The sequence below is a fragment of the Ichthyophthirius multifiliis genome, assembly GCF_000220395.1.
Source record: "Ichthyophthirius multifiliis unplaced genomic scaffold scaff_1120509251418, whole genome shotgun sequence".
Taxonomy (NCBI): Eukaryota; Ciliophora; class Oligohymenophorea; order Hymenostomatida; genus Ichthyophthirius; species Ichthyophthirius multifiliis.
Window position 1 is genome coordinate 35732 of NW_004085893.1, and position 26769 is coordinate 62500.

Sequence of the window (26769 nt, forward strand, 5' to 3'; positions counted from 1 at the left end):
TTTCTTAATAGTTAAATAGAAATAGATAAACCCTACTAATAATAATTTTAATTCATTTTAGTTAAGCAAAAAAAATATTTCATATATTTAATATATATATATTATATATATATTTATATATAATTAACATTGTTTTTTTTTAAAAAAAAAATTCTCATTTAATGAAAATAACTGCTGCGATCAATTTTTTTTATTTTTATTTTAAAAAAATTATTACAGATGATATAAAAAATAAAATAGTTTAAAAGTAATAATACATACTGAAAAAACATCAAATAAGTTTCATTTTTCTCATAACTCTCATAAATTCTTCTTTAGAAACTCTTTAATCATCATCTAAATCTGCCGCAAAAATCATTTATTCTAAAGTTTTATCTTAAACATCTTCGCCCAAATCAGACGCGACTTTTTTTAGTTTTTCGAAATCAATAAATCCTTCATTATTTTCATCGAAAAAATTAAATGCTTTTTCAATTTCTTCTTCTACATTTTTATCTTATAACTAAAAAAAGAAAAAAAATTCAATATATAATAATATATTATTTAAAAGAAAAAAAAAAAAAAAAAAAAAAAATTTACCATTTTTTTTTTCATTAATTCTAAAAATTCATAAAAATCGATAGTACCATTACTATCCTTATCAATTTAATAAATTAATTCCTTTACTTCTTCCTTTTTTGATTCAAAGCCTAAAGCTTTCATAGCATCTCTTAATTCTTTTTCATCAATAGCCCCTGAACCATCTGTATCGAATAAATCGAATGCTTATTTTAATACATCTTATTATTCTTTTGTTAATTTTGTTCTTTTCTTTTTTTATTTTATTTTTGGCTTTGAATAACCATTAGTACCATTTGCTTATTAACCTGTATTTAGATTTTCATTATTTACTGATTAATATTTATCTTAAGATTATATATCTTTTAGACTTTGAATATCTTCCATTTAATTTTTGTTAATAATTTTTTATTAATGTAATAATAATTTTTAAAAGAAAATATGTTATTATTGGAAAATGTAATTATATATTTTTTTATTATGTAAAATATTAATAAAATAAAAAATAAAAAAACTATATTATTATTTTTAAATAATAAATATATAATTTAATTTTTTAATACAAAAAATTATATTTATTATCTTAAAAACTTCTATATTTTCTAAAGTGAAAGCATTTTTTTTTAATATCAAGCTTTAATATTTAAAGTAACTAAAAATTAAACTATAATATATATTTTTAAATATATATATATATATATATATATATATATATATATATTATAAATTAAATATTTTAATTTAATATATTTTATTTAAATATTTTTTTTTAATATATTTATAGATGTTAAAAAGTTTTGATGTATTATATTTTAGTAATATGACCATATATTACCAAATAAATTTTACTATTAGAAAATAATTTTTAAAAATATATAATTAATTATATTCTTGTTATAAAATTTAAACTCTAATACTTGTTTTTAGAATTCTATTTATTTTTAAAGCAATCAAATACATAAATTTAAATAAGAAAAAGTTAAATTTAAATATATTTTTAAAACAAATTAAATAATATTGAAAAGTACAAAATCCATATATTATTATTTTAAATATATTTTGTTTTATTAAAAAATTAGTAATTTTATATTATAAACATTCCGCATAATATTAAAATAAAATCAACTAGAATCTTAAATAAACTCACATAAATGATCCAAAAATTTTTCTTATTATTTAATATGTAAATAATGTGCCGCATTTTCAAACAAAATACAATCCTTTTATACATTAAAATTCACAAAAACATTCTTGAAACTACTCAACTATTCCTTTTTAACAAATCTCGACTTTTCCCCATACATAATTTTTCTTTTTCCTTCCCAAAACCCTTCTTTTATTTCATATTCAATCATATGTTCAAGTTCATTTTTTAGGCTTTCTAAATTAATTTAACATTCAAGTTTATCATTTTCTTTTATATTAACAATACTTAATACATGCTAAATAACTTCGGGGTATTTTTCGAATTAAGAATGAACTTCTTTTTTGAAGTTTTGGAATGTTTTTTCCTCAATTTTTAAATCAATTAATTATTGCAAAAAAGTTCTCATTTAATATATTGTATCTTAATTAATATTCGAATAACTTAACGGCAAACAATCAATAATAACAACCCCTTTTACTATGTTTTTTAAATAAATGTTATGCTATTTAATCATATTCATTACTAATCTACCTCCTAAACTATGTCCAACTAAAAAAAGATCTTACAAATTTTATTTTTCTATATAATTTATAAAATCATATGTCATTTCAGAAAATTACATTGTTTTTGTTTTTTAAGATTTTCCGTGATTTCTTATATCTAATAAATATTGGTTTGATAAATTTTGGATTTTCGGATTTTAGGATATGGGAAAGAATTTTTCACAATTATCAAATATTCCATGAATATATATTATGTTATTTTTTGTATTTTTGTTTGGAGATTTTATTAATATGTAATTTAAATTTGCGGTTGCTTAATATATTTTATTCATTTTTATTTAAAAAAAAAAAAAAATATTTATATTAAGTTAAGATATATTAATTTTATTACAAAATTATTATATAAATTTTGTTATAATTATATAATATTTTTTATTGATTTGATTAATTTTATATTTGTTTATTTAATTTATTAAATTAAACATTATATAATTATTAATATTTAATATTTAATTTTTATTTATAAATATAGTTTTTAATTTTTAAATAAATATATTTTATAATAAATAATTAATAAAATAATTTTATAAGAATATTTTTTTCAATAAAAAAACAATGCTTTTGTTTATATTTTTTTTCCTCTTATTGGGATAATATAAAACTAAAAAAAACAGAAAATCATATTAATTTCACATATCATTATGTTATATGATGATAATAATTAACCTAAAATAATAGTAGAGAATATATGATTATAAATTTATTAGACCTTATAGATCAAAATGTAATATAAGAATTTTTAGAAAAATAGAATATATATTATGAAAAGATTACATAGAAAATTATTTTTTGGTTATAAGATTATTAAAATTAGAAAAAACAAAAAAATAATCTTTTAAAGTTATTTTAATTTTGATTATTTAAATAAGAGAATTTATTTTGTTTAAAAATTAAAAAAACTAATATAAACTTTATAAATTATATTTAATACTATTTATTTAGTAAATAACATTTGGAGTATAATTTTAACTTTTATTATGTGAAAATTCATAAAACCTACTATTTTAAGTAAAAATCATATCTGGAAATATATAAGATTTAGTAAATAAGTAATTATTTTTATTTAATTATTTTATTTTTTAATTATACATTTTATGAATACAGAGGCTTACAATAGAATATTAGTTTTTTTAGTTAATTCTCTATAATTTTAAGCTTTATTATTTTATTTTTGAATAAATTTTATTATTAAGACAAAGGCTATTAAATAAATAAACAAAGCAAACAGCTTATTAAGTAACGATTTTAGAAAGCATATAAAAAAAAAATCATTATGAATTGTATAAAATAAACAAACTATTATAAGTTATAGAAATAGATGGAATTTAAATTTTAAACCAATTATGTACGATAATTATGACTTTACTTAATATTAATTATTTAATTAGGATTATTAAAAAAATATAATTAATTAAAAAATAAAGTTTTAAGGTCAAGTCAGATAGTTTTAATTCTATAAGAAAGGATAAATAAGATTATTTATTAAATAAAATATTTATTTATAATATAGGTGTTGAAGCTAAATATTGTAATCCTGATTATTTTTTTGATAAAAAAAATAATTGGTTTTTATCGTAATATTAAAATTAATATTAAAAAAATATATTAATTTTTAATATTAATTAAAAGAAATAATAATAAAATGGAACAAATTAATACAAAATTAAGATAAATTGTTTTTTAAAATTTTTAGTAAAAAATTATAAAATGATTTATATAAAGAAAAAACTAATATGTTTTTAGAATTAATAAATAATATAATAATAGATATTAAGTGAAAATTAAAATAAAAAAAATTAATTTTATATATTAATAAAATTTTTTAAAAAAAAATTGATTATTTAAAAAATATTAAAAATTAATTTTATATGTGTATAAATTATTAATATAATTTATATAATAAAAAATATATAATTTTTTCAAATTATAATAAATACAAAAATATATATTAAATATATATATATATATATGTATGTATAATTAATTATTTTTTTAATAAACACTCTTGTTTTTATAATTATAATTTTATTTAAAATAAATATTAAAATAAAATCTAAATTTATTTAGCATATAATTTGATTATAATTTTTTTTTTTTAATATAATATTGAAAAATAATTTATAAATTTAATTATTATCATTATTTATTTATAAGAATATTTTTATTAATAGTAATTATTTATATTAAAAAAAAAAATATTTATAAATAAAAAAAATGTTATAATCATATTAATTATAAAATAAACATAGTATTGATCATCATTATTACAAAAGATAGTAAATCTATAATAAAAAAATTATATTTAAATAAAAAAAATTTAAGCAAAAAATATTTTATATCCAATTTGTTAATTTAAATTCGAAAAAAATGTATAAAAATCAAACATACTTATTTTTTTATTTTTTTACTTATTTTCATTTATATAAAAAAACAAAAATATTTATCATTTTTTTATAAATATAAAATAAATAGAATTTTAAAATCAAAATTATCATAAAAAAACCTAATTCCAATATATTAGAGATAAAAAGCAACTCAAATATAAAGCAACAACAATACTATTCAAAATACAAACGATTTTCAATTAAATTAATAAAGAATTTTATAATTACCAAACACATAAAAACAATTTTAAATTCGAAAAGTATGTAGAATTAATATAAAAAAAGCATAAAATTTAAACAAAAATATACAAACATAAAATCAATAAAGTGTAATAAAATAATAATTATAAAATTAATCAGATGTAAAATAATGTGATTTAATATAATAATAATAATAAAAATTATAATAATAATAATAATTATAATTATAAAGCGATTATTATTCATCTACAACATAAATATAAAACTAAAATTATACAAATGAATTAAATATTATATAAATTAATTCAAATAAAAATATAGAATTAGCAAATGATAATAATAATAATAATAATATTAATAAAGAAGCAAATTATTCTAATTAATAAAACATTTAAATTTCTAACGAAATAATTCAAAATTCATATAAAAATGTCACAAATTCAAACCAATCAATTCAACATTTTACAAACACTTAAATTTTGAACACTTAACATATTACAAATAGTTCTTTTAGTAAATATACTTAATCATCTCCTTCTTCTAAATAAAGCATAAATAATAGTTCTTTAAGTATGTCTTAAAGTTAACAAGAAGAAGAGGAAGCAGAATAGGAAGAAGAAGAAGAGGATGAAGAAGAAGAACAGAAAGAAGAAATAAATTCCGAAGAAGACGAAGTAAATAAAACAAATGAAATTTCTAAAAAAAAAAACAAAAATATAGACTATAGATAGAGACATATAGCATTTAGATAATCTAAGAATTATCCAATAAGAACACATAATAAGGCGATAACGTTTAGAAGATCAAATAGCAGAAGAAAACCGTCGAATAAGTTACTAACAAATAACTGGCCGAATAAACAGTTAACAATATACAAGAAATCAATAATTTATTTCTCTATCTTCTTTATATTCAGAATCAGAAGAAGAAAATGAAAATGAAATTGAAGAAGAATAAAAAACTGAAAATAATATATAAAATTACGAAAATAATAATTTTAATTTACTATACGAAAACAACCGAAATTCAGCATTTGATAGATTACGAGGATTCGTAGAATTATTAAATTAATAATTAAATAATATATATAATACTCAAGGATCTTCTGAAAATATAGAAATATTAGCTAATATGGTAAATGTAATGTAAAGATTAATTGGAAATAAGAAAGTTTTGGAAGAACACCTTAATGCCTTTCCGGTTATTTAGATTTAAAATATTATATAAGTTTAGGAAAATTGCTCTATTTGTCTAGAAGATTGGAAAACGGGAGATCATGCGAAGATTTTAGGCTGTATGCATAAATTTCATTCGGATTGTATTGATTCTTGGCTTAAATAAAAGTTTGTATGTCCAAATTGTAAGTTGGATTAATTTTAGTTTTTTTAAAATTGATTGTTTTTTTTTTATAATAAAAAAGTTAATAAATATTAACTTTTATTTTAAATCAATAAACAAAAATATAGACAATATTTTTATAACAATAAAATTATTTATATAAATAATAAATTTATTTTTTAATAAATATTGTCTAAATCAAAAGCTTAATTATTCAAATAAACTATAACACTTTATTCCTATTTATAAAAAATCGTATTTTTCGAAAATACCAAACTAATTCTAGACCTAAAAATATAATCATAAAAGTGATTTAAACTAAAACTAAAACCCAGTTACATTCAAGCGCATTAAACTTAAAATACATGCATTAATAGCCATATATAAATTACTATAAGAGATAAAAAAAATATTCTACTTTTTTTTTTTTTCAAAAAATCCATCAAATATAGTTTATTAGGGTTTTTTCTTCTGTATTTTTTGAAATATTCATGCTTAATAGGTATTTATATCAATGGTTTTTTTTTAAAAAAAAAAAACATAAAATAAAGATTATTATAAATAAATAAAGTACATTTTCAATTTCATTTTTTCAAGTAATTTTTTTATTTATTCTATAATTTCTTAATTTTTCCATTATTATTATTATTTTAATAAATATACTATTAATAATAACTTTTTTATAAAATATTACGAAATACTTTAACCATTTCTAAGTCTAAATGTATAATTCCACAAATACTTCTTATCTATTATATTTTCCATAAAAATTGCTTTTATATTCATCAAAAATATCATCAATAAAATATACAAAAGTACCTTTTACAACAAATCTCCTCTAAAAGTTAAGATATTACATGCACTTAAGATTTTATTAAAGCATGTATATTTTTTTTTAAGATTACATTATTAAAATACCTAAAATACATTTTAAAAGCTTTAACAAGTTTTCTAAATATTTTTTAATCATTGTATATAAAAGTTAATAATACCTCTATTTTAATATCGTTTAAGCAAATATTCGAAACTACTCCTCTGTTAAAAAACAGAACTTAAAATGAAATTTATAGATAGTTATTTTACAATTTATCGGGATATAAATTTTGGTATTATTATCTATATATAATTTAATAATAGAAATTTCTTATAGATATATATTCAGAATAAAAGAATTATGCAATCTCTATTCAATCAGGATTTCTAAGCATTCTTCTAATGATTCATTTTATTATGTATATTATTAACAATATTGATAAACATACTTTATATAATCATGCTGTATTTCTATAAAAGTAAATTTTAATTATCAGGTGAACGCCATCTTGTACAAAAATATCTAGACCGAGTTAAAATTAGTATTTGAAAAAAAAAAAAAATGAGTTGATATTATTAATATTTGCTACATTTTTCTTTTTGTTAAAAATTAAATTTTTATTTTAAATGATTTTTTTTTTAATACTTTATTATAAGTAATGTTTAATTTTTTTGATAAAAAATACTTTCATTTATAAAAAACTATATCAAATAAATGTCTTATTTAAATTATTTTATATAGGAGAAATATTGAAATGATAAATAAAAATAACAAAATAAGAACTTAAAATATTATAACATAAATATAATAAAGGTTATATATTATAGTAAAATAAATAAATTTATAATCAATTTTTATTTAATCACATTATTAATTATTAAATGAAAATAAAATATGTTTTTTTTAAATATTTAAATTATATGAATAAAATTAAGTTTTATTATAATTAGATATATACGACCATAATAATAAAAAGTATCTTTTATAATTTTTTATAAATGATTTTTTATTTATTTCTTTTTTAATAATATAATGTCTTTTCTATAAAAATAACAATATTATAGATATATTTCATATAAATAATCTTATTTATTTATTATAATTGAAAATTTAAATAAATGTAAAAAAATTAATTGATATTACTAATTCAATGTTTGCAAAGAAAAAAAACAGAAAATTTTATTAAAAATTCCTTTGAAAAAAAAAGAAAAAAATATTAAATTTTTAACTAAAAGTTAAAAAATAAACTTTATTTTCTAAAATATAAATTAATTATTATATAATTATCTTAATTTATTTATATTATTTAAATAAGAAAAGCTATAATTGTATTTATAAAAATAATAATATATATATATATATATTTAGATTTTAAATAAATATCTATATTAAAATGAATAAAGAATAAATTTCTTTAAATAGTGATTAAACAGATGTCCCAATGCTTCCTGAATAAGAAGTGAGATTAATGATAGATTCTTATAGACAAACAATAGGTAAAAAAAAAAAAAAAAAAAAAAAATTAGAAAAAAAAAATATTAGAAAAAATTGCCAATAAAAGCCAACTCAATAAATAAAAACTTGAACAATTATAATAAAAATACTTTACGTTAGTGTAATCCAAGCAAAATTATTAATAAAAATTAGCCGAATTTCACTAAAAACTAAAATTATATTAACCTCTAATAAAAGAAATAATGAACGATTAGCAAAAAAATGATAATTAATAATATTAAATATAAAAAAGAAACACTGTAATAGATTTAAAGCCTTAAATTTCTTGTTTTTAAACTTCGCAAAAATAAGACCATGAAGATGAAAAGAATGAAGAACAAAAAAACAATTAAATTTAAATAGATTTAAAAATCAAAAAAATCAAAAAAATTCTAGAAAACAATAATATTTTAGATGAATAAGTAAAAAATGAATTATTTAATACAATCGAAATATACAATTAATAATAATTTATTGAAAATTAAAATAAAAACGAAATAGATAAATAATTCCAAAAATTACTTTAATTTAGATAAAACCTTTTAGATTAAGCTACGCATAATATAAGTATTAAATATTGTGTTCATTGTAAAAAAAGATTTTCTCCTTTAAATAATGAATAAGTAAATATTTTATAAAATAACCATAAACAAAAAAAAAACTCTTATAAACAAAATAATTATTTTAGGATTGTTGTTAATATCATATTGGTTAATTGAAATTTTACAGTTGTAAGGGATGTGGATGTGATGAATATTACAATTGTTGTTGGAAATGCTTGAAATGTAATAAAGGGTGTAGAATAGGTTAGCATGCTGCCAAGTCTACAATCTAGGTTATTCCTAGAAATGATGTTTAAGAAAGTTAATAAAAAATTTAATAAAAAGTGTCAAGTTTAAGATATATAGATAAATAATAATAAAATAACCCTCAATTAAATACGAATAATTTATATTATAAATTTTCTTATAATAATATTGGCTTCAATAAAAGTTTTATTTGAATAATATACATATATATATGTATATATATTATATATTTTATTTTTTATCAAATAATCTATTTTTATCTGAATTTAATTTTAGAAAATATATTTTAAAGTTTTTAGAAAAAGTAATTTATGTATTTATTTATGTTCTTTTTTTAAAAAAAGTTTTACGATGTATTTTTTTATATAATAAAATTCAATTTTTTTATTATTATATTTAAATTACTTATTAAAAAAATATTGTTAAATAAAAATGATTTAATCAAAATCCTAAATATTCATAAATAATCCCTTTTTGTTTTTTTATTTTAATTAACTTAATGAAATTATTTTATTCGTGTTATAAAAATAATAATTATTAATAATAAGTTTATGTGGAATAGATTTTTATATTTTTTTAGATTATTAAATATTTTTAATATTTTAATTGTTTTAAATAGTTTAGGGATAGAATTCATATAAAAAAAAGATAGGTTGAAAAAAATCATAAATATATGTAAATATTAATAAAACTTTACTTTTTACAGACGCGGTTAGCCCTTTTATACCTTTAGTGGTCCCCTTTGTCTTTTATATTATTTAATATTGGGTTATAAGGAGATATGTTTGTAAAAAAAATTTAATTTTTGATTGGCTATAATTTATGGGCTTCGAATTTATTTTGCCTTTGGAAATCTTATATCAATGCTTACGCCAGTAATTATATATGATTAGTTTAATAAAAAACTATATAGAATAATTCTCGGAATAAACTTTATTTTTAGTATATTATTTTAGGCTTTTAGTTTTTAGTTTTTGTCAGGATTTTACAGTTTTTTAATTATTTTTGAAGAAAATTAATCTTTTTTTGATAAAGTTTAATGATAATTATGATAAGTATTAACGTGTTAATAAAAAATTTAGAATAATTATAGTCAAAGACCTTCTATTTTAACTAATAAAAATTATAATATTACTAAACTATATTTTTAACAAGTTTTTATTAATACAAATATATATTTAAAATTAAAAAATTTATTATATTCTTTTCTAATAATTATATAATATATAGTTTAATTTTATTAAAAAAATATTTACTTAATTAAAAAAAAAAAAAATACATATAATATATATATATATAAAAAATAATTAAATATTTAGAAAAATAATCAAATATCTAAAAGTAATTTTCTAGGATCTTCGATTTCTTCTTTAATAGTTTTTAGGAAAGTAACAGCCTCTCTTCCATCAATTAGTCTATGATCATAAGTTAAGGCCAAATACATCATTGGTCTTGCTACGATTTAATCGTTTTTAACTACAGGTCTATTAACAATTGAATGCATACCCAAAATAGCTGATTAGGGTGGATTTAAAATAGGAGTACCCATTAAAGATCCAAAAACACCACCATTGGAAATAGTAAAAGTACCTCCAGCCATATCTTCAGCTGAAATTTTTCCTTCTTTACCTTTATTACCTAATCTAATTAATTCCTTTTTTATAAAAAATAAAATTATTATAAAAGAAATTAATAAACTTTTTCGATTTATGCAAAACTCAAAGTTTCAGCATTTCTAAGTACAGGAACCATAAGACCTGTAGGAGTAGCAACTGCAACAGAAATATCAATATAATTTTTATAAACAATCTCTTTTCCATCAATAACTTTTTTTTTAATAATAAAAAATAGTAATTTAGAAATATATTACTATTTGATATTTATTATATATTTAATTCAATTTTTATTCAAAAACACAATAAAAAAAAAAATATATATATATTTTTTTTTGTATAATTTAGATATTAAAATAAAACTAAAAATAACAAGAAATAAAATAATTAAATATATATATATATATATATATATATATATTTATATATTTATATATTTATACCTGCATTTACAATAGGCTATTATTACAATGCTGCTGAACATGCTTTTATAAAGAATGACATGAAACCTAATTTTACTTAATGCTTTTTAGTAAATTAATCTTAGAATTTATTTCTAATTTCCATTACTGTTCCCATATCACATTCTTAAAATGTAGTTAGCAGTGCATATGTATTTTATGAATCTTTTAATCTTTCTGCAATTCTTTATCTCATTCTACTTAATGGTTCTCTTCTTTCATTTCTTTTTTTTCTCCATATTATATTTCTAATTAATTTGGTTTCTAATGTTCTTGTTTTTTAGGTTATTATTATACGTTTTATACTTATTCTTAAGCTTTTTAGGGTTATTATTGTTATTGCTATTATTATTATTTTTATTCTTATTATTATTATTATTTTTATTAAACTTCTTTCGTACCTTCAGTTTGTTTTTAACTTCCTTAAGGCTTTTTTGCATCTACATCAATTACAAAGAACGGCTTTCCAACTTATACAGATTAACCATCACTCGCGAATAATTCGGTTATAATTCCCGCTTCTGGAGAACGAATTGGAACTTATGTCTTATCTGTTTCTACACTGCATACTATTTCATCTAAATCTACCCAATCTCCAACCTCTTTATTATTTTTTTTTATTTTAATATTTTTTTTATTTTTTTTTACTTTTTAACATTTAAGCCACTTGTCCTTCTGTAATTGAATCTCCCATTGAAGGTACATTTATCTATTTGGCTTTTTTAATTTTTAAAAATAAATAATTGAATTGAATTGATTTGATATATTTAATTTTTTTTACTTGCAAAATAGAATTAAGGAAGATAATTTATTTTCAAAGAATTTTATAAGGTTTTTGTTTAATATATTTTGTAAGTAATAAATTATCTTTTTGTGTTATTTCTTACTAAAGATATGGTTAAAGGAAATAATTTTTGAAATAATTAAGACATAATGCACTTTTTTATTTGTTTGTTTATAATTTTTTTTTGGTACTTTTTTGTTAATTTGTGTTTTTTTTTTTAAAAAAAATTTTTATATTAATATATGTTTTATATTATATTAATTTTATGTATATCATATATACACATGTGTTTTACTATATTTATTTTATTTTATTTTCTTAAATTTTAAATAAAAATAAATTTATTATAATAAGATGAATTAATTAAAATAAAATTTATTATAGAAATAAAAATTAAAAAATATTAATTTAAAATCTAATTATAAATAAAAAACTTTTATATATTATATAGAAAAAAAGACAAAAAGTAATAATATTATTTTATATAAAATTCTAAAAATATAAAATATATATATATTATAAAATAAATATATATATATATATATATATATTTATAATTTATATATATGTATTATATAATTTTTGATTTTAATTAGATATTTTTTATGAATTATCTAAAATATTAATTTAACAAGATTAATTTATTTAAACTCTATAAATACATCACTATAAACGTATATTTATCTTTTTTAAATAATAATGATAATTATATTGTTTATTAAATTTTAATATATAACTAATATAATATTTTTTTTTCTTGTTTTAAAAATATATTTATTTTTGATAATCACTTTTTTTATTGTAAAACAATTTAATTATGAATAATTAATGAATTTTTTTTTTTAAAAACAAAAATTTTCTAAAGAAATTTTAATTTTTTAATATAGAATAATTAAAATAAATGTTTTTTACGTTATAAAGTATACTTATTTTTTTCACTAGAATTATGTCAAGATATTATAATCAAGTACAAACAAAATTTATATTTATATATTATTTATATAATTCGGTATATTCGGGAAAAAAATTTTTAATTATATAATTTTATGCATTATTATTCAAAGAATTTTTTTAATTAATTGACTTGAAAATTCAGATAAACACTTTATGGACATAATGATATTATTTTTACGATTAATAAAATATATTATATTTATATTAATAAAAAAGTTGCAAAACTCTACAACTATGATAAGTTAAATATATATATAATAATTTTTACATTGTTTTTTTTAATTATTTTATTAAAATAAAATCGAAAAATAAAAAAACTATAAATTCATATATTATTATATTTTTAAAATTTGATTAAGTTTTTAAAAAAATAATAAAGTAATAAATATATTTTTTTTTTATATTTTTATTTATTATGAAATATTTTTTTAAAAACTCCTTTACTGTTGTAAATGAAAACAAAATATAAAAAAAAATAGTAATAAATTTGACATAATAAAACTATTGAATAATTTAATGAAAAAATATAAAATATAAAATTTTTAATAATAATTAGACATAAAATAAAAAAATATTTAAATTATATATTATAATACTCAAAATAGTATAGCATATGTATATTTAATATAATAGCATTAATTTATTTAAATGTCTAATAATATTTTAATAGATAATTTATTAACTATTGTATAATAATTATGTATAAATTAAATATTTTTTTAGAGATTAAAAATATTATGTTTTAAATATTTTTTTAGAGAAGATAAAAATAATGAATTTTCATCATTAGTTTAATAATATAAATTATAATTGTTAGTTAAAAAAAAAAAAAAGTAATAAATAAATATTGTACAAGGAAAACCTAAAATTATAAAAATAAATTGAATTATGTTTTAATAATATATAATAATAAAAGTCTATATTTTAATTTTATTAAAGAATTTAATTAAAGTAGGAATATAACAGATATTTACATAATAATATCGATTTGAATGTTTATAGAGAACAAAAATATAAATAAAATAAAAAACTAATATAGATCCGTAAAAAAAAAATATAGCATCATAAGCAAGAAAGGAAATGTTAATGTCTAATAATATCACATATAAATCAATATTTTTCAAGAATTTTAAACTAGGTTTTCAAATTTATCATATATAAAAATCAAGTAAATGATTTAAAAATCATTTAATAAAATATAGTAATATATTAAATATTAATTTATTTAAAAACTTATATTGTTATATGAAATTTTAATAAATATTTATATAATAAATTATTTTATTAAAAAATAATATTATTATTTTTAAATATGTATATATATAATTCAATTAATTTTTAATTTTTATGAGGACATATTAATATTTAATTAACATTCTTAAATATTTCTTGTATTATAGTTTATATTTAATATTTCTTCATTTTCTAAAAAATAATAATATTTTTAATATAATAAAATTTTCTACCTTAAGTACTATCTTATGTAGCTTTCAATAAAAAGTTTAATTATCGTTTTATAAATTATTTAACATCAATTATTCCTTTTATAGTTGATTTTATCCCTATACGTAAATTCCTTCAATATCAATATTTTATTGAATTTTTAAATTTTATTAAATTTAAGTTATTGAAAAATATCTTAAACTTTCTTATTATAATACTAAGAATCAACCTAATTTTAGAAATATGGAACATTATTTGCGCTAATACCAAATTGTTTCAAATATTAATCAGTTATTAAAGGTTTTCTAATAATCTCTAATTAATTATGGTTATATGTTTCATTCCCAAAAGCTAAACATTTATCTTTATGTTTATCTAAAATAAAAATAGGTGATTACTAATTAACATTATATACATATATAATTTTAGATTATTCCAATTATTCTTTAGAAACATCAAATATATCTAAAGTTTCGATTTTCTAAAAAAAATAGAAACATTATAAAATTAATAAAAAAAAAATAATATAAATATAAATATAAAAATATATATATATATATATATATAAAAAAATATTTATCTTTTATAAAATATATAAAAAAAAATATTATATAAATAGTTATATATATTAATAAAAATAAAATACATATAGTAAAATAAAAAATTATTATAAAAAGAAATATATAATATAAAATATTAAATAAATATATAAAAAATATAACTAAAAATTTATTTAAATTTATATCTTATTCTTTTCATATATATTAAAATAGTTATTTGTTTTTTTTTTAATAATTTATTTACTTTTCTAAATTTATCTTATTAAAAAATAATCGATTAATTTAAATTTTTTCTTTTAAGTTTTTTTATAGAAACACTTTTAATAAAATTAACCCAATATTATTAAATGTTATCATATTTATTTAGATTTCTTTGTTATTATGTATATCTTAAGTAATCTTATTAATTCAAATTTTTTATTTTTTCTTTTTCTTGGTTAATATTTAATTTTATTCTACTTCTGATATTTTCTATTTAATTTCTTAAATCTTTCTTAGATTTTTGATTTAAGTTTTATATTAGTTAATTTTAATTCTCTTTTTTTACAATTTTCTAAAAAAAAGAAAATTACTTATGTCTTTAAGTTCTGCATGAAGTTTATATAGATTCTTGTTTATTTCTACTAAAATTTTAAAACCATTCAGGCTTTCCTATTATCGATCTGGGAACTATGTTTCCTTATATATCGAATTTTGGGCTTTATTTTGCATATTTATTATCTAAAGGGTTTTCATTTAGAGCAGTTGCGAATATATTTTTATTTTTTTATGAATTTTCAAAAGATTAATTAATTTAATCATCTATCTTAAGAAGTGGGCTCTTAACTTTTTTAATTAAATAATATTTTTTCTTATTTTAATCTGTTTGTTATGTATTTAATACATTTTAAGTTTACAACTAAAATTAGCATTCAGTAACGTTTGTATATGAGTTTAATGGTATTATCATTTTTTTATTTTTTTATGATTAAAAATTATTTAAATAAATTATATTAATAAAATAAAAAAGTAACACATATAAATGTATATATAAATATTATTATTATTATTTTATTTATTAATATACATAAATTTAAAATTTAATAGTTTTTATTCATATATATATGTATTAATTTTTTATTTTTACATATAAAACAAATTATAATATTAATATACAAAATTATAAAAACATATAAAATTTATATTAATTTTATTTTTTCATGAATTATGTATTTAAGTTAATTTATCTAAAACATTTCCTTATTAATCTCCTTTTTTACAAACATAAATAAAATAATAATTATTTAAATCTTAGTAATCAAATTCAGAGATTTATGTATTAACATATGGTTTAAAGATTTTATATACTTTTTTAATAAACCATTTATATTTAGACTAATTTTTTATATATAATAAAAAAAAAAAATTAAAAAAACATTTTCTAAAACTGAAATTCGTCTAGATTCATCACCATAAGTAATAACAATATAAACACCATCTTATTTTAATACTCTACTTATTTCAGATAACATCTTAAAGGAATTTTATTTAAAATATTCACCACACTTAATAATTATTATTTTAAATAATATATATGTAAAACAAACAAATAACAAAAAATTAATATATATATAGTTTATATAAATAATATTTTATTATAAAAAAATAAAAAAATGTGTTATATAAATAAAAATATATTAAAATTAAAATAAAATAATGTTTATATTTATAATAAAATAATTATATAAAAAATATTATAAATATATAATATATATAAATATATAAATATATATATATATATTTATATATATTTATACATATAAAATATATAATTACTAATATAGCATCTAATGTACCTTTATCAATAACACAATCAAACTAATTTTATTCAAATTTATATTTCATTTATCTTACATCACATTAGTGAACTTAATTTTATAACAAAGTAATATTTTATTTTAGAAAATAATATTTTTTAAAATATTTATTTCTTAAAAATATTACATTATAATGTATTTTCAAATCCATCAGAATATCTTTCTTTTAAATGATTTATAAGATTATTAGAATAATCTATATTTTATATTTTATGATAACCTTCAAAATATAATTCTTCGCATAAAACTTATAATAAATATAAATAAATTATTTTATTAAAGATTATGGTTTTAAAATAAAAATATTATATTTTACGAGATGTTCCACATCCAACATTTAATATTTCAGAATTTTTAGTTATATATTAAGTAATAATATCTTTAATTCCATCATAATTTAAATACCAATCAAAAGGTTTTTTATTTCTTTTAATTATATATAATGATTATATATTATACAAATAAATATTTATATAAATTATATATATTTTATTTATATATATTTATTTATATATTTATATATTTATATATTTATATTTTTTAAAATATTACATTTAATATCTCTTTTCCCAAAATTCTATTTTTCCGTAATGAGAAGTATTAAATTTAGGTTTTTCAATTTTATTTTATGTAATATCTTATATTGGTGGATCTTCTATATATTTTATCATTTTATATTTTATATATATATATATATTTTTTAATAAATTTTTTATTATTTTTATTTTAATTAAATATTTATTTTTCTGTTAAACTAATATTATTATTTTTTATTTATAAATTTAAAGAAAAAATAAATTTTAATAAATATTAAATTTAGTATTATATAATACTTAGATTTTTTATTTAAAAAAAGAGTATATAATTAATTTATTTTAAAAATTAAATTAAAGATTTAATAATTAAAAATATATTATAATATATTTTTAATTATACAAAATATTAAATTATAAATTTTTATATTACAATCTTATATATTTCTTCCTTCATTCATCACTTTGTTATTTCAATTAAAACTATTTTTTGTAATAAATTTGATTTATAGCCTATAAATCGCTATCCTATTCTATTTTTATTAAGGAAGAGGTTCATATTATTTTTTTATAAATCTTTAATTAATTTAGATATATTTCACAATTTTATTTTTTTATTTTTTATTTTTTCTTTTTTTAAAATAAAGAAGAAATTTTGGCTTTTTTTTTTCTTAAAATTTTTCGGAAAATACTTTCCTTGTTTTTCTCATAAAATCTAAAAGAAATTTTACAAAAACAAACGAATTATAATATATCAGAAATCTTCGAAAATTCCATCTCGTTCATATAATAAAATCTTTATATCAATAATTATCTAAAGAGAAAACTATAATTACGATAAATCTTAGGAAATTATAAAGCAATGTTAGGTATTATTATTTATAAAAATTACTCTTTATATCATAATAATATTTTAAGTTTCTAAAAAATAAATATAATTCGTATTTCATACACTACTCTTTAATGATTTTATTAAGTTTATATATAAAATATATAAAAAAAAACATATTAATATAATAAAAAATATGGCATATTGTTATAAAAAATAATTAATTAATTATTGTTTTATCATTTTTATTTAAATTGAAAATATAAAATATTTATACATATAACTTTTTATTTATTATCGCTTGTATATAAATTACCTAATAAAATATTTTTTATATACAATTTAAAATTTATAGTAAAAATATATGGACTTCTCTCATTTATTGGAAAAATGTTGTTTTTATTTTTAAAAAATAAAATATCAATATAGTAAAATAATAAAGAAAATATTTTTTAAATATTATTCCATTTATAGTTTTTTTTTTTGTATTTTACTTTTACAAAAATGATATATAATTTTGTTATAAAAAAGAATTCTATTTAATTTTGTAAATATATATTTAAAAAAAAAAAAATTAATATTATTATAATTTATTTCAAATAATAAAAATAAACAAAAAAAACACGAAAAATTTAATAATAAATCCATTACATTATTTAACACAATTCAAATACTTCTTAAATATATCACTAGCTTCTTATTTTTAACAAGAAACTACACATTCAACTGCCGATTTCTTATAATAAAATTCTTATACACTTCTATTACATAAACTCGATTTAGATTAACAAGTTGTGAATTCTTTCATTTCATTAAAACATGATTCTCCTTAATCTTGACAAATTCTTAATTAATCCGAACATTTATCTTAGAGACAATTTTAGAATTCTTTTTTCATTTAAGATTAAATATAAACAAATAATAAACAATATATTAAAAATTTCATTTTTATTTTTTTTTTTTTTTTAAAAAAAATAATAAAAAAAATAAAAAAATATATAATTAATTAAAACTAATTATATAATATTAAAAAAAAATGTTTGAATCTATTCTCGAAAAAATACTAAGTAATTATTTCGGTTAATTTTTAACAGGATTTGATCAAAATAATCTACATTTAGGAGTATGGAAAGGCGATATAAAAATCGAAAATGTTAAAATTCGTTATGATTTATTTGATTCTTTTGAATTTCCTATAAAAATAAATTATTCTAGTATTGGAAGTTTAATTATTAAAATTCCTTGGACTAAATTATATTCTAATCCTGTATAAGTTATTCTAGAAGATGTTTTTTTATTAGTTGAACCTATAGAAGAGTCTTAATGGAATTATTATGATGAAAAAGCTTATGCTAGGAAATTATTAATTATATAGAATTATATTAAAATATGTTTAGAAAAATTCGTTTAATAAAATGAAAATGAAGAAAATATAGAAAAAGAAGAAAATTTATAAGATGAATAATAAAATAATAATAAAGTATAAAAATAAGAAAAAAGTACTTATATGAGTAGATTAACTTAAAAAATTATTGACAATTTCGAATTAACTATAAAAAAAATTCACTTTAGAGTTGAAAATAAAAAATAAGGATATTCATGGGGTAAAATATTTATATATTATAATATATTGTAATACATTTATATATATTTATATTTGTTATATAAGGTATATTACTTTAAGAAATTGTATTTTTTACATGTGATGAAAAATGTGTATTTTTATATATTTATATTAGTATATATTTATATATATATACATATATATATATGCTCTATTTTTGTATGTTAGGACAAAAAATATTATGATGATAGTTAAAAAATAGATGATAAAATTCGAAAATTAGGAAAAATAACAAACTTATAATTATATTGGAATGATGAAGAAAATGATTTTATATACTAAGATTAAAGAAAAGACACTTTATCTTAATTAATGTTATCTAATATTTTTACAAATAAAAATCCTACAAAATAAATAATTAATTTGAGCTTAAATATATACATAAATTAAAATATAAAAATTAAAGAAACTTAAGTAAATATCGAATTGGAAAAAATAGAAATAAATTTTAAAGAAAGATAAGTAGTTTAAATACTAAAATAATTAGAGAATATATCTTTATATAGAAAAAATTTATGGATGGCTTAATAATAAAATTAAGAAAATAATTTTTAATTATAATAAGATTTTTAATATAATGAAGAATAAAAAAATTTATTTATTTAAATTATGTCTAATTTCCAAAATTCAAAATAATAAAAATAAATATATTAAATATTAAAAGAAGTACTTTTTTTTTTTTTTTTTTTTTTTCATATATAAAATTAAATAACTATATATAAAAAAGTATAATTATGAAATATTATTTGAATGGGCAAGAGAATGTGCTAAATTATAATTAAAAGAAGAAAAAATAATACAAGAATTAAAAAAAAAAAGAGAAAAAAAATGGTTTTTTTAAAGAGGAAAAGAAGCAATTTCAGAATAAGAAATTGAAGAAATAACTCGAAAAATAGAAGAAAAATTCGAAAAGGAAGATTTTTTTTTTTAAAAAAAAACAACAAAAAATTTTCAGATAATTTAGTTCTTGAAAAAAAATATGAAAAAGCTTTAAATTTTAATTTATATTTAAAAAATTTATAAATTATTCTAGAAGAAAAAAATAATTAAAATTATAACCTAGAATTGTAAAATATCACTTTCTTTTTAAAAAAAGATATCTTTTAAGATAGTTTTAGCTTCGAATTGGGTAAAATAGAGGTTTTTACACAATAGAGAATAAAAATAATATATAAAAATACATTTAAAGATGAAGAAATATAAGAAAGAAATTCTTCATTTATTGAAAAAAGGCCCGAAGAAATATAAAAAAAGAAGAAATATATATACAATAAGGAAAAATAGGTATAGGAATTCTTAAAGATATAAATTGACACTAAAAAAAATATATAAGTAATAGATATTAATATGAACAACCTAAAGATAATATACGAAAAAGATTTTTTGGAAAATATCCGTAAATTTTTCGAGCTAAAAAATGACGAAGAATTTTTAAAGTCTTCTACTTGGGAAAAGATCGAATTAATATAGGATTAAACATAAAATAATTTTTAAAAAATATATAAAAAAACTCATATTTTATTCACTGTTTAAATCCTCAATTTTTCCCTAAATTTTCCCTTTTAAAATTCCCATAAAGAAAAATGGAAATTTAAACTATAAAAAATACTTGTCGAAAATTAATAGAAAAATAACTCAATATAACACTAAATTTCATTCGAAAATATTCACTTTTATTACCGAAATCTACATATATTTAATTATTTTTTAAAAGATTATCAATTTTAATTAGAAATAAATACTTCTTTTGCCAAAAAAACACTCAAAATTTTACTAAGTTCTATAAATATAACGCTTTAAGACTCTTTTTTCCCGTAAATAAAACGTTTTATTGAACTCTTATAGTTAAAAAAAACCGCAAACAGTAAAAAAAGGAAAAAATAATCAAAAAATGCGAAAAAAAGGGATTTCTACATTTAAAAGAACAATTTGAATGGGTTGAATACTTCGCAGTATTTTCAGGGGGCTATATTTACCTATATGAAGATGAAGAAATGTTAAAAAGTGAGATTATAAGGTAGATTTATATAAAAAATTCATTAATTTTGGAAAAAAAAGAGAAAGAATTAGAAGAAATTTAACCTTTTTAGTTTTGTATAAAAAATAGGTACGAAAAAGTTGTTTTTGCATTCGAAAACGAATAAGAAATGAAAAATTGGCTTTAAAAAATAAGCTAAAAAATCGAATAATACGCTACTTTAGAAGAATTATTAAAAATTTAAGAAAAAAAAGAAGAAAAATAATAATAATATACTAAAAATACTACTTTTGATTAAAAAAATAAGCCTTTTTTGAAAATAACTGCTTTTATGGAAAATTTTTCCTTTAAATTTAAAAAAACGAAGTCTTTATAAGAAAATCCTTTTCATTTTTAACTTTTTTTAAATAATTTTAATTATAAAAAGTCCTTATTTTAATTTTAAAATGAATCTTTTTTGGAATTTTAGTCTTTTTAAATAATAGACGGGGTCCATAAATTTCAAAACGAGATTTTTCAGCAGTTTTTATTGATTGAAAAAGGTAGTTTATACCTAAATAGGCTAAAAAAAAATAAGGAAATTTCAAAAGCACATTTCGAAGTGTTTTTTAAATGCGAAAATTTAAATCTAAACTGGAAACCAGACACTTATATAGAAATAATAAAATTTATTTATCAAAAAATAAAAAAGTAAAAATTCCTTATTTAACAATTTTAAGAAAAAGAAGATGAAAAAGACACTTTTTTACAAAAAATCTTAAAAAAAGCCCAAGAAGAAAACAAAGAAAAAAAAATATCCTTTTAAAATTCCCAAAAAACAGTTCTAGATAAAAAGTGCATTTTTTAAGATTTTCAAAATGCCCAAAAAAGCTCCCGATGTTCCCAATTATTGACCAAAATGGTATTTTCCATATAAAATTTAGATATTTTATGCTTTCATAGGACTTCTAATTAATAAGTCTTTAAAATTAACGGAAATTCCTTATAAAATACTGTCTATAAAACTTCCGAAGCACTCTTTATAGACGGAAAAATTCTCGATATTTCCATTTACGATTAAACAGGCTACCCTAAAAATGAAAAACCTTATATACTTATAGGAAAATAAAAAGACTAGTAATAATAAGATAATAATATATGTATATATAAATGGTCAACATACAAAGATTAAAATATATATAATAAAGACTAAATTACTTCATTTCTTTACCTAGAATTTAATAATATAGAAGCTTTATATTAAAATTAACCTATATTAAGAATAATTAACTATATAACTTATTATTTAATCTTTATATTTATCCAACCCTAATCTATAGTGATGAACGATGATTTTTTATAGTAAAGAATATTAAATAGACAAAAAGCTAAAGTGAAATAAGTTTACGGAAATAAACTTGATCTTTTAAAATAATTACTTTTTCCAACTTTTATTGATTTTGGTATATTTTTAAATAACACAATTTTAAAAATAAAACCTTTTGCATATTTTAGGGAATATTTTTAACTAAATATCTCCAAAATAGATATTTTAAATGAAAATATTATCTCCAATAAACGTTTTACTTAAGATTTTTCCCATTTATTTGACCTATATGAGGAAAACTGGTTAATAAACTGTTATTAATTAACAATAGAATATATAAAAGAAGACGAAAAAATAAATACTTTAATAAGTTCCTAAACTTAATATTTCCTAAAGTGGAACCGTTTGAATTTTTTCCCAAGTATATAGTTTATATTCCCTGAAAAAATACACTCAAAAATAGACTCTTCATTTAAAATTAACAGTCTTCTATACCCTTTAAAATTAAAACTACTAAGAAAACAATACGTACATATAATAAGAATGTGTATTCATAATTTTACATATGGAGATTAAAAAGACCACCTTTATTATCATAATTATGATATCTAAGATTATATTAAACCTACCTAATTAGTCTTTTTATTAGATTTTCCAAAGGTAGATCTATATCCAGTATTAAATGAGGAACCTTAGTGTAAACTTATGTTATAAAATATGAGATTAGAGTGGATTAAAAATACTGATTCTACTATTTCTATAGGCTTATGGGCTTAAAAAATAAAACTTTGCGCTTTTGAGAAGTTTAATGATTCGATAATTGAAAAAATTATTTTAGGCGAAAATATAAACGAAATTTAAACAAGGGAAGAAATTAAAGTCTTAAATAATATATAATAAGAAAACGATATATATATAAAATATACTTTTGATAATCATTTCGAAAAAACAGACTCATAGTTTCTTTATTGGTAAACTATAGACATAAATGGGGATAAAAACATGCATTTAGAATTCCAAAAAATAAAAATCTTCCTCAAATTAGATATTATATGGGAAATTGTACAATGGTAATTTCTCGAAGATGACTGTTGGCCTAAATACGAGGAATTTTTCGAAATATGTAGGATAGTTTTCGTTTTAAAAATTAAATAATCACATATAATATTCCCTAATTAAAGCTTTAAATATACTTTAGTATCTAAAGGAGATCTTTAATTTATCCATATGAGACAAAGGACACTTTAAATAGATGATTTTAAATAAAAAATAAAATAGAATATAATCGATAATTAATATTTGGCTGATTTAGGTGATTTTTTTTCCTAATAAATAATTTTAAAAAGCTTCGAAATATTCACTTGTGACCAGCTTTTTTTAGATAAGAAAAAATTCAATCTAATCCTTAAAAAAAGCCTACTTTTACCAACTGACTTTTCATTTAAAATTAGTAAAGAATTATAATTTCAAATACCTTCTTTGGAAGTTTTTTATAATACAAAATACAATTTTTCCCTAGATAAAACTGCCCTCAAAATCTCTTATAAAGATATCGTTTTATTGTAAAAAACTTACAAGTTTTAAACAGAATTAATGAAGGATTTTCCCTCAAATACTACTAATGATACTCCTCTAAAACTTCCTGAATAAAGTATATTCGACATAGTCTTACATGGAGTACATATATATATAATAGATGATCTATAAGTACCTGTTTTTGAACTTTTTATAGATAATAGTTAATTCGTTAAGAATAATATTTTGACAAAATCAATACTATCTACCATAATCCGCTTCTAGGTAAACTTCTATAACCCCGTAACTGGAAAATGGGAGCCTATAATTGAACATACAGGTTTAGATTTAGATTTATCACTTAATAACTTCGCAAATCCTCACAAATATTGCATTTTGGAATTAAATCCTACTTGTGAATCCATAAACATTAATTTATGTAAAGAATTGTTTTCCATATTAAAATACACGCAAAATTCTTGGAAAAATGAGCAATATATTCTTGAAAAAATAGAAGATAAGAGAAACTTAAAAAGAAAACAAACATAAGTCTTAGAAAATATAGAAGAAAATAATGAAAATTAAAACGAATAAAATCAATTTAATTAAAAAAAAAATAAAGGAAGAGTATCAACTAGAATATTTAATATCAAAGATTCACAAGAAAATCAATAAGAAGACTACCTAGAATATGTATCTCCCTATACTATAAGAAACGAGTTAGGCTATATGATAGAAATAGAGTCTGATTTTCCTGATTTTAGAGGTTTTTTGAGAAAATATAATGTTCCTAATGAAGAAGAAGTCAATTTTTAAGTAGAAAACGAGTACGAAAGTATGTTTTTTATAAGAAATACAAGCCATTATGATAAAAAAACGTTTTCTGTTTTCATTTTACACCCTTAATGTAAATTTCAAAGTTTAAAAGGAATAGATTTAGATGCGATTGATAAAAAAATTGTAATTATTTAGTTATATAATAATTATTATAATTATTTAATTATTTAAAAATTTAGTATTATATAAATTATAGTGATTCTTAAAATAATAATAATTCTTTATATAAATATGATTAATAATTGTAAATAGTAGTCGAAGTTATGCCTTAAGAAGCAAGAAAAATAATAATTTTAAGATCTTCAATATTTTTAGTTAATAAATTAGATACATCATTATATATAAAACTTTAATAAGAATAAGAAAAAAGTGTTTTTTAATATAAATAAAAATAAATATTAAAATAAGAATTAAAATTATTATAGCCTAGTTAAAAATATTATATACCTTTTGATAAAATTTAATTTTGCCTATAATTTAAATTTGCTAATAATACAAGCATTTAAAAGGATGAAAAAGTAGAAAATAATAATTAAACATTATAATATAATAAAAGGTATAAAAAAATAACATATATATATATATATATATATATATATATATATATATATATATATATATTTATATATATATATTTAGTTGGTCGTAATATATTTTTTTGAAAGATTTATAAAACAATATTAATTAAATTGAATACTAGGAAATAAATCATAGTTTTGATAAAATTACTATTATTAAAATCGAAAAAGAATTGAAATTATAGGGTATTGATTTATTTACTATTTCTTTAGAACCAACTGTTATTATAAAAAATCGTTTGCCTTTTAAATTTGATTATAAAATTTTTATTGAATAAATTGGAAATAATAATTGTTAAAATTAAGTTGAAGGCACATTAAACAACTAATAGGAAATACAATTACATAATATAAATTCAAAAAACCTTGTTTATATTTAAGGTTTATAATTTTATAAATTAAAATATACTTATTTTAACATTAAAAATAATATAGTTTAAATATAAGGATTTAAATTAAGCTAAAAATAAATTTTATAAAATTTCGGAATTTATTAATAAAATTGGCTTTAGAAAATACAAATAGAAGATTATGAAAATCGAATACAATTCCTCGAAATATAAATATAAGAGGAATCTTTTGCAATTAGA

The 26769-nt window shown here is 16.4% G+C and overlaps 6 protein-coding genes across 6 annotated transcripts in view, besides 45 other annotated features; 3 read left to right on the top strand and 3 right to left on the bottom strand. All coding sequences in view use genetic code 6, as the record gives it.

Moving 5' to 3' along the window:
- Nucleotides 1-81: 81 nt before the first annotated feature.
- Nucleotides 82-122: a microsatellite.
- An 81-nt stretch (nt 123-203) lies between these two features.
- Nucleotides 204-945, bottom strand: IMG5_199680 (hypothetical protein; the record flags this gene model as incomplete). The annotated part of the gene is made up of 2 exons (XM_004024062.1): nt 204-502; nt 580-945. The coding sequence occupies 2 exons, from the start codon at nt 943-945 to the stop codon at nt 272-274; spliced, it is 597 nt and encodes a 198-aa protein (XP_004024111.1). The 3' UTR covers nt 204-271.
- Nucleotides 946-1061: 116 nt separating this feature from the next.
- Nucleotides 1062-1140: a microsatellite.
- Nucleotides 1141-1223: 83 nt separating this feature from the next.
- Nucleotides 1224-1283: a microsatellite.
- Nucleotides 1227-1336: a microsatellite.
- Nucleotides 1284-1324: a microsatellite.
- A 51-nt stretch (nt 1337-1387) lies between the features above and the next one.
- Nucleotides 1388-1426: a microsatellite.
- A 1179-nt stretch (nt 1427-2605) lies between these two features.
- Nucleotides 2606-2644: a microsatellite.
- A 72-nt stretch (nt 2645-2716) lies between these two features.
- Nucleotides 2717-2772: a microsatellite.
- A 962-nt stretch (nt 2773-3734) lies between these two features.
- Nucleotides 3735-3768: a microsatellite.
- A 373-nt stretch (nt 3769-4141) lies between these two features.
- Nucleotides 4142-4183: a microsatellite.
- Nucleotides 4184-4452: 269 nt separating this feature from the next.
- Nucleotides 4453-4491: a microsatellite.
- A 539-nt stretch (nt 4492-5030) lies between these two features.
- Nucleotides 5031-5083: a microsatellite.
- Nucleotides 5038-5083: a microsatellite.
- Nucleotides 5084-5119: 36 nt separating this feature from the next.
- Nucleotides 5120-5165: a microsatellite.
- Nucleotides 5166-5441: 276 nt separating this feature from the next.
- Nucleotides 5442-5493: a microsatellite.
- Nucleotides 5442-5494: a microsatellite.
- Nucleotides 5495-5540: 46 nt separating this feature from the next.
- IMG5_199690 (zinc finger protein, putative) lies at nt 5541-6248 on the top strand (the record flags this gene model as incomplete). The annotated part of the gene is made up of 1 exon (XM_004024063.1): nt 5541-6248. The coding sequence occupies one exon, from the start codon at nt 5541-5543 to the stop codon at nt 6246-6248; it is 708 nt and encodes a 235-aa protein (XP_004024112.1).
- Nucleotides 5807-5847: a microsatellite.
- Nucleotides 6249-6323: 75 nt separating the features above from the next.
- Nucleotides 6324-6369: a microsatellite.
- A 2134-nt stretch (nt 6370-8503) lies between these two features.
- Nucleotides 8504-8553: a microsatellite.
- Nucleotides 8554-10635: 2082 nt separating this feature from the next.
- IMG5_199700 (hypothetical protein) lies at nt 10636-11500 on the bottom strand (the record flags this gene model as incomplete). The annotated part of the gene is made up of 3 exons (XM_004024064.1): nt 10636-10962; nt 11007-11134; nt 11365-11500. The coding sequence occupies 3 exons, from the start codon at nt 11498-11500 to the stop codon at nt 10636-10638; spliced, it is 591 nt and encodes a 196-aa protein (XP_004024113.1).
- Nucleotides 11313-11363: a microsatellite.
- A 74-nt stretch (nt 11501-11574) lies between the features above and the next one.
- Nucleotides 11575-12076, bottom strand: IMG5_199710 (hypothetical protein; the record flags this gene model as incomplete). The annotated part of the gene is made up of 2 exons (XM_004024065.1): nt 11575-11984; nt 12031-12076. The coding sequence occupies 2 exons, from the start codon at nt 12074-12076 to the stop codon at nt 11575-11577; spliced, it is 456 nt and encodes a 151-aa protein (XP_004024114.1).
- Nucleotides 11710-11759: a microsatellite.
- Nucleotides 11710-11769: a microsatellite.
- Nucleotides 12077-12671: 595 nt separating the features above from the next.
- Nucleotides 12672-12744: a microsatellite.
- A 541-nt stretch (nt 12745-13285) lies between these two features.
- Nucleotides 13286-13333: a microsatellite.
- Nucleotides 13334-15073: 1740 nt separating this feature from the next.
- Nucleotides 15074-15177: a microsatellite.
- Nucleotides 15088-15130: a microsatellite.
- Nucleotides 15152-15279: a microsatellite.
- A 1457-nt stretch (nt 15280-16736) lies between these two features.
- Nucleotides 16737-16828: a microsatellite.
- A 10-nt stretch (nt 16829-16838) lies between these two features.
- Nucleotides 16839-16937: a microsatellite.
- Nucleotides 16854-16933: a microsatellite.
- Nucleotides 16906-16945: a microsatellite.
- A 104-nt stretch (nt 16946-17049) lies between these two features.
- Nucleotides 17050-17104: a microsatellite.
- A 309-nt stretch (nt 17105-17413) lies between these two features.
- Nucleotides 17414-17516: a microsatellite.
- Nucleotides 17445-17516: a microsatellite.
- Nucleotides 17445-17518: a microsatellite.
- Nucleotides 17446-17506: a microsatellite.
- Nucleotides 17461-17518: a microsatellite.
- A 598-nt stretch (nt 17519-18116) lies between these two features.
- Nucleotides 18117-18151: a microsatellite.
- Nucleotides 18152-19307: 1156 nt separating this feature from the next.
- Nucleotides 19308-19336: a microsatellite.
- Nucleotides 19329-19376: a microsatellite.
- A 1-nt stretch (nt 19377) lies between these two features.
- IMG5_199720 (PH domain protein) lies at nt 19378-20703 on the top strand (the record flags this gene model as incomplete). Its single annotated transcript, XM_004024066.1, has 2 exons — nt 19378-20000; nt 20157-20703. 2 exons carry the CDS (start codon nt 19378-19380, stop codon nt 20701-20703), a joined length of 1170 nt encoding a protein of 389 aa, XP_004024115.1.
- Nucleotides 20065-20113: a microsatellite.
- Nucleotides 20335-20370: a microsatellite.
- Nucleotides 20513-20549: a microsatellite.
- A 131-nt stretch (nt 20704-20834) lies between the features above and the next one.
- Nucleotides 20835-20877: a microsatellite.
- A 43-nt stretch (nt 20878-20920) lies between these two features.
- Nucleotides 20921-26769, top strand: part of IMG5_199730 (PH domain protein) — a gene marked incomplete at its 3' end in the record, with an annotated part of 9470 nt that continues 3621 nt past the window's right edge. Inside the window, exons 1-5 of the mRNA XM_004024067.1 lie at nt 20921-23619; nt 23713-25735; nt 25798-26157; nt 26241-26560; nt 26615-26769. The exon at nt 26615-26769 is cut by the window's right edge and continues 140 nt beyond it. Coding sequence (XP_004024116.1) covers nt 21960-23619; nt 23713-25735; nt 25798-26157; nt 26241-26560; nt 26615-26769 — 4518 coding nt within the window. The 5' untranslated portion in view covers nt 20921-21959. The remainder of the gene's footprint in view (nt 23620-23712; nt 25736-25797; nt 26158-26240; nt 26561-26614) is intronic.
- Nucleotides 26173-26236: a microsatellite.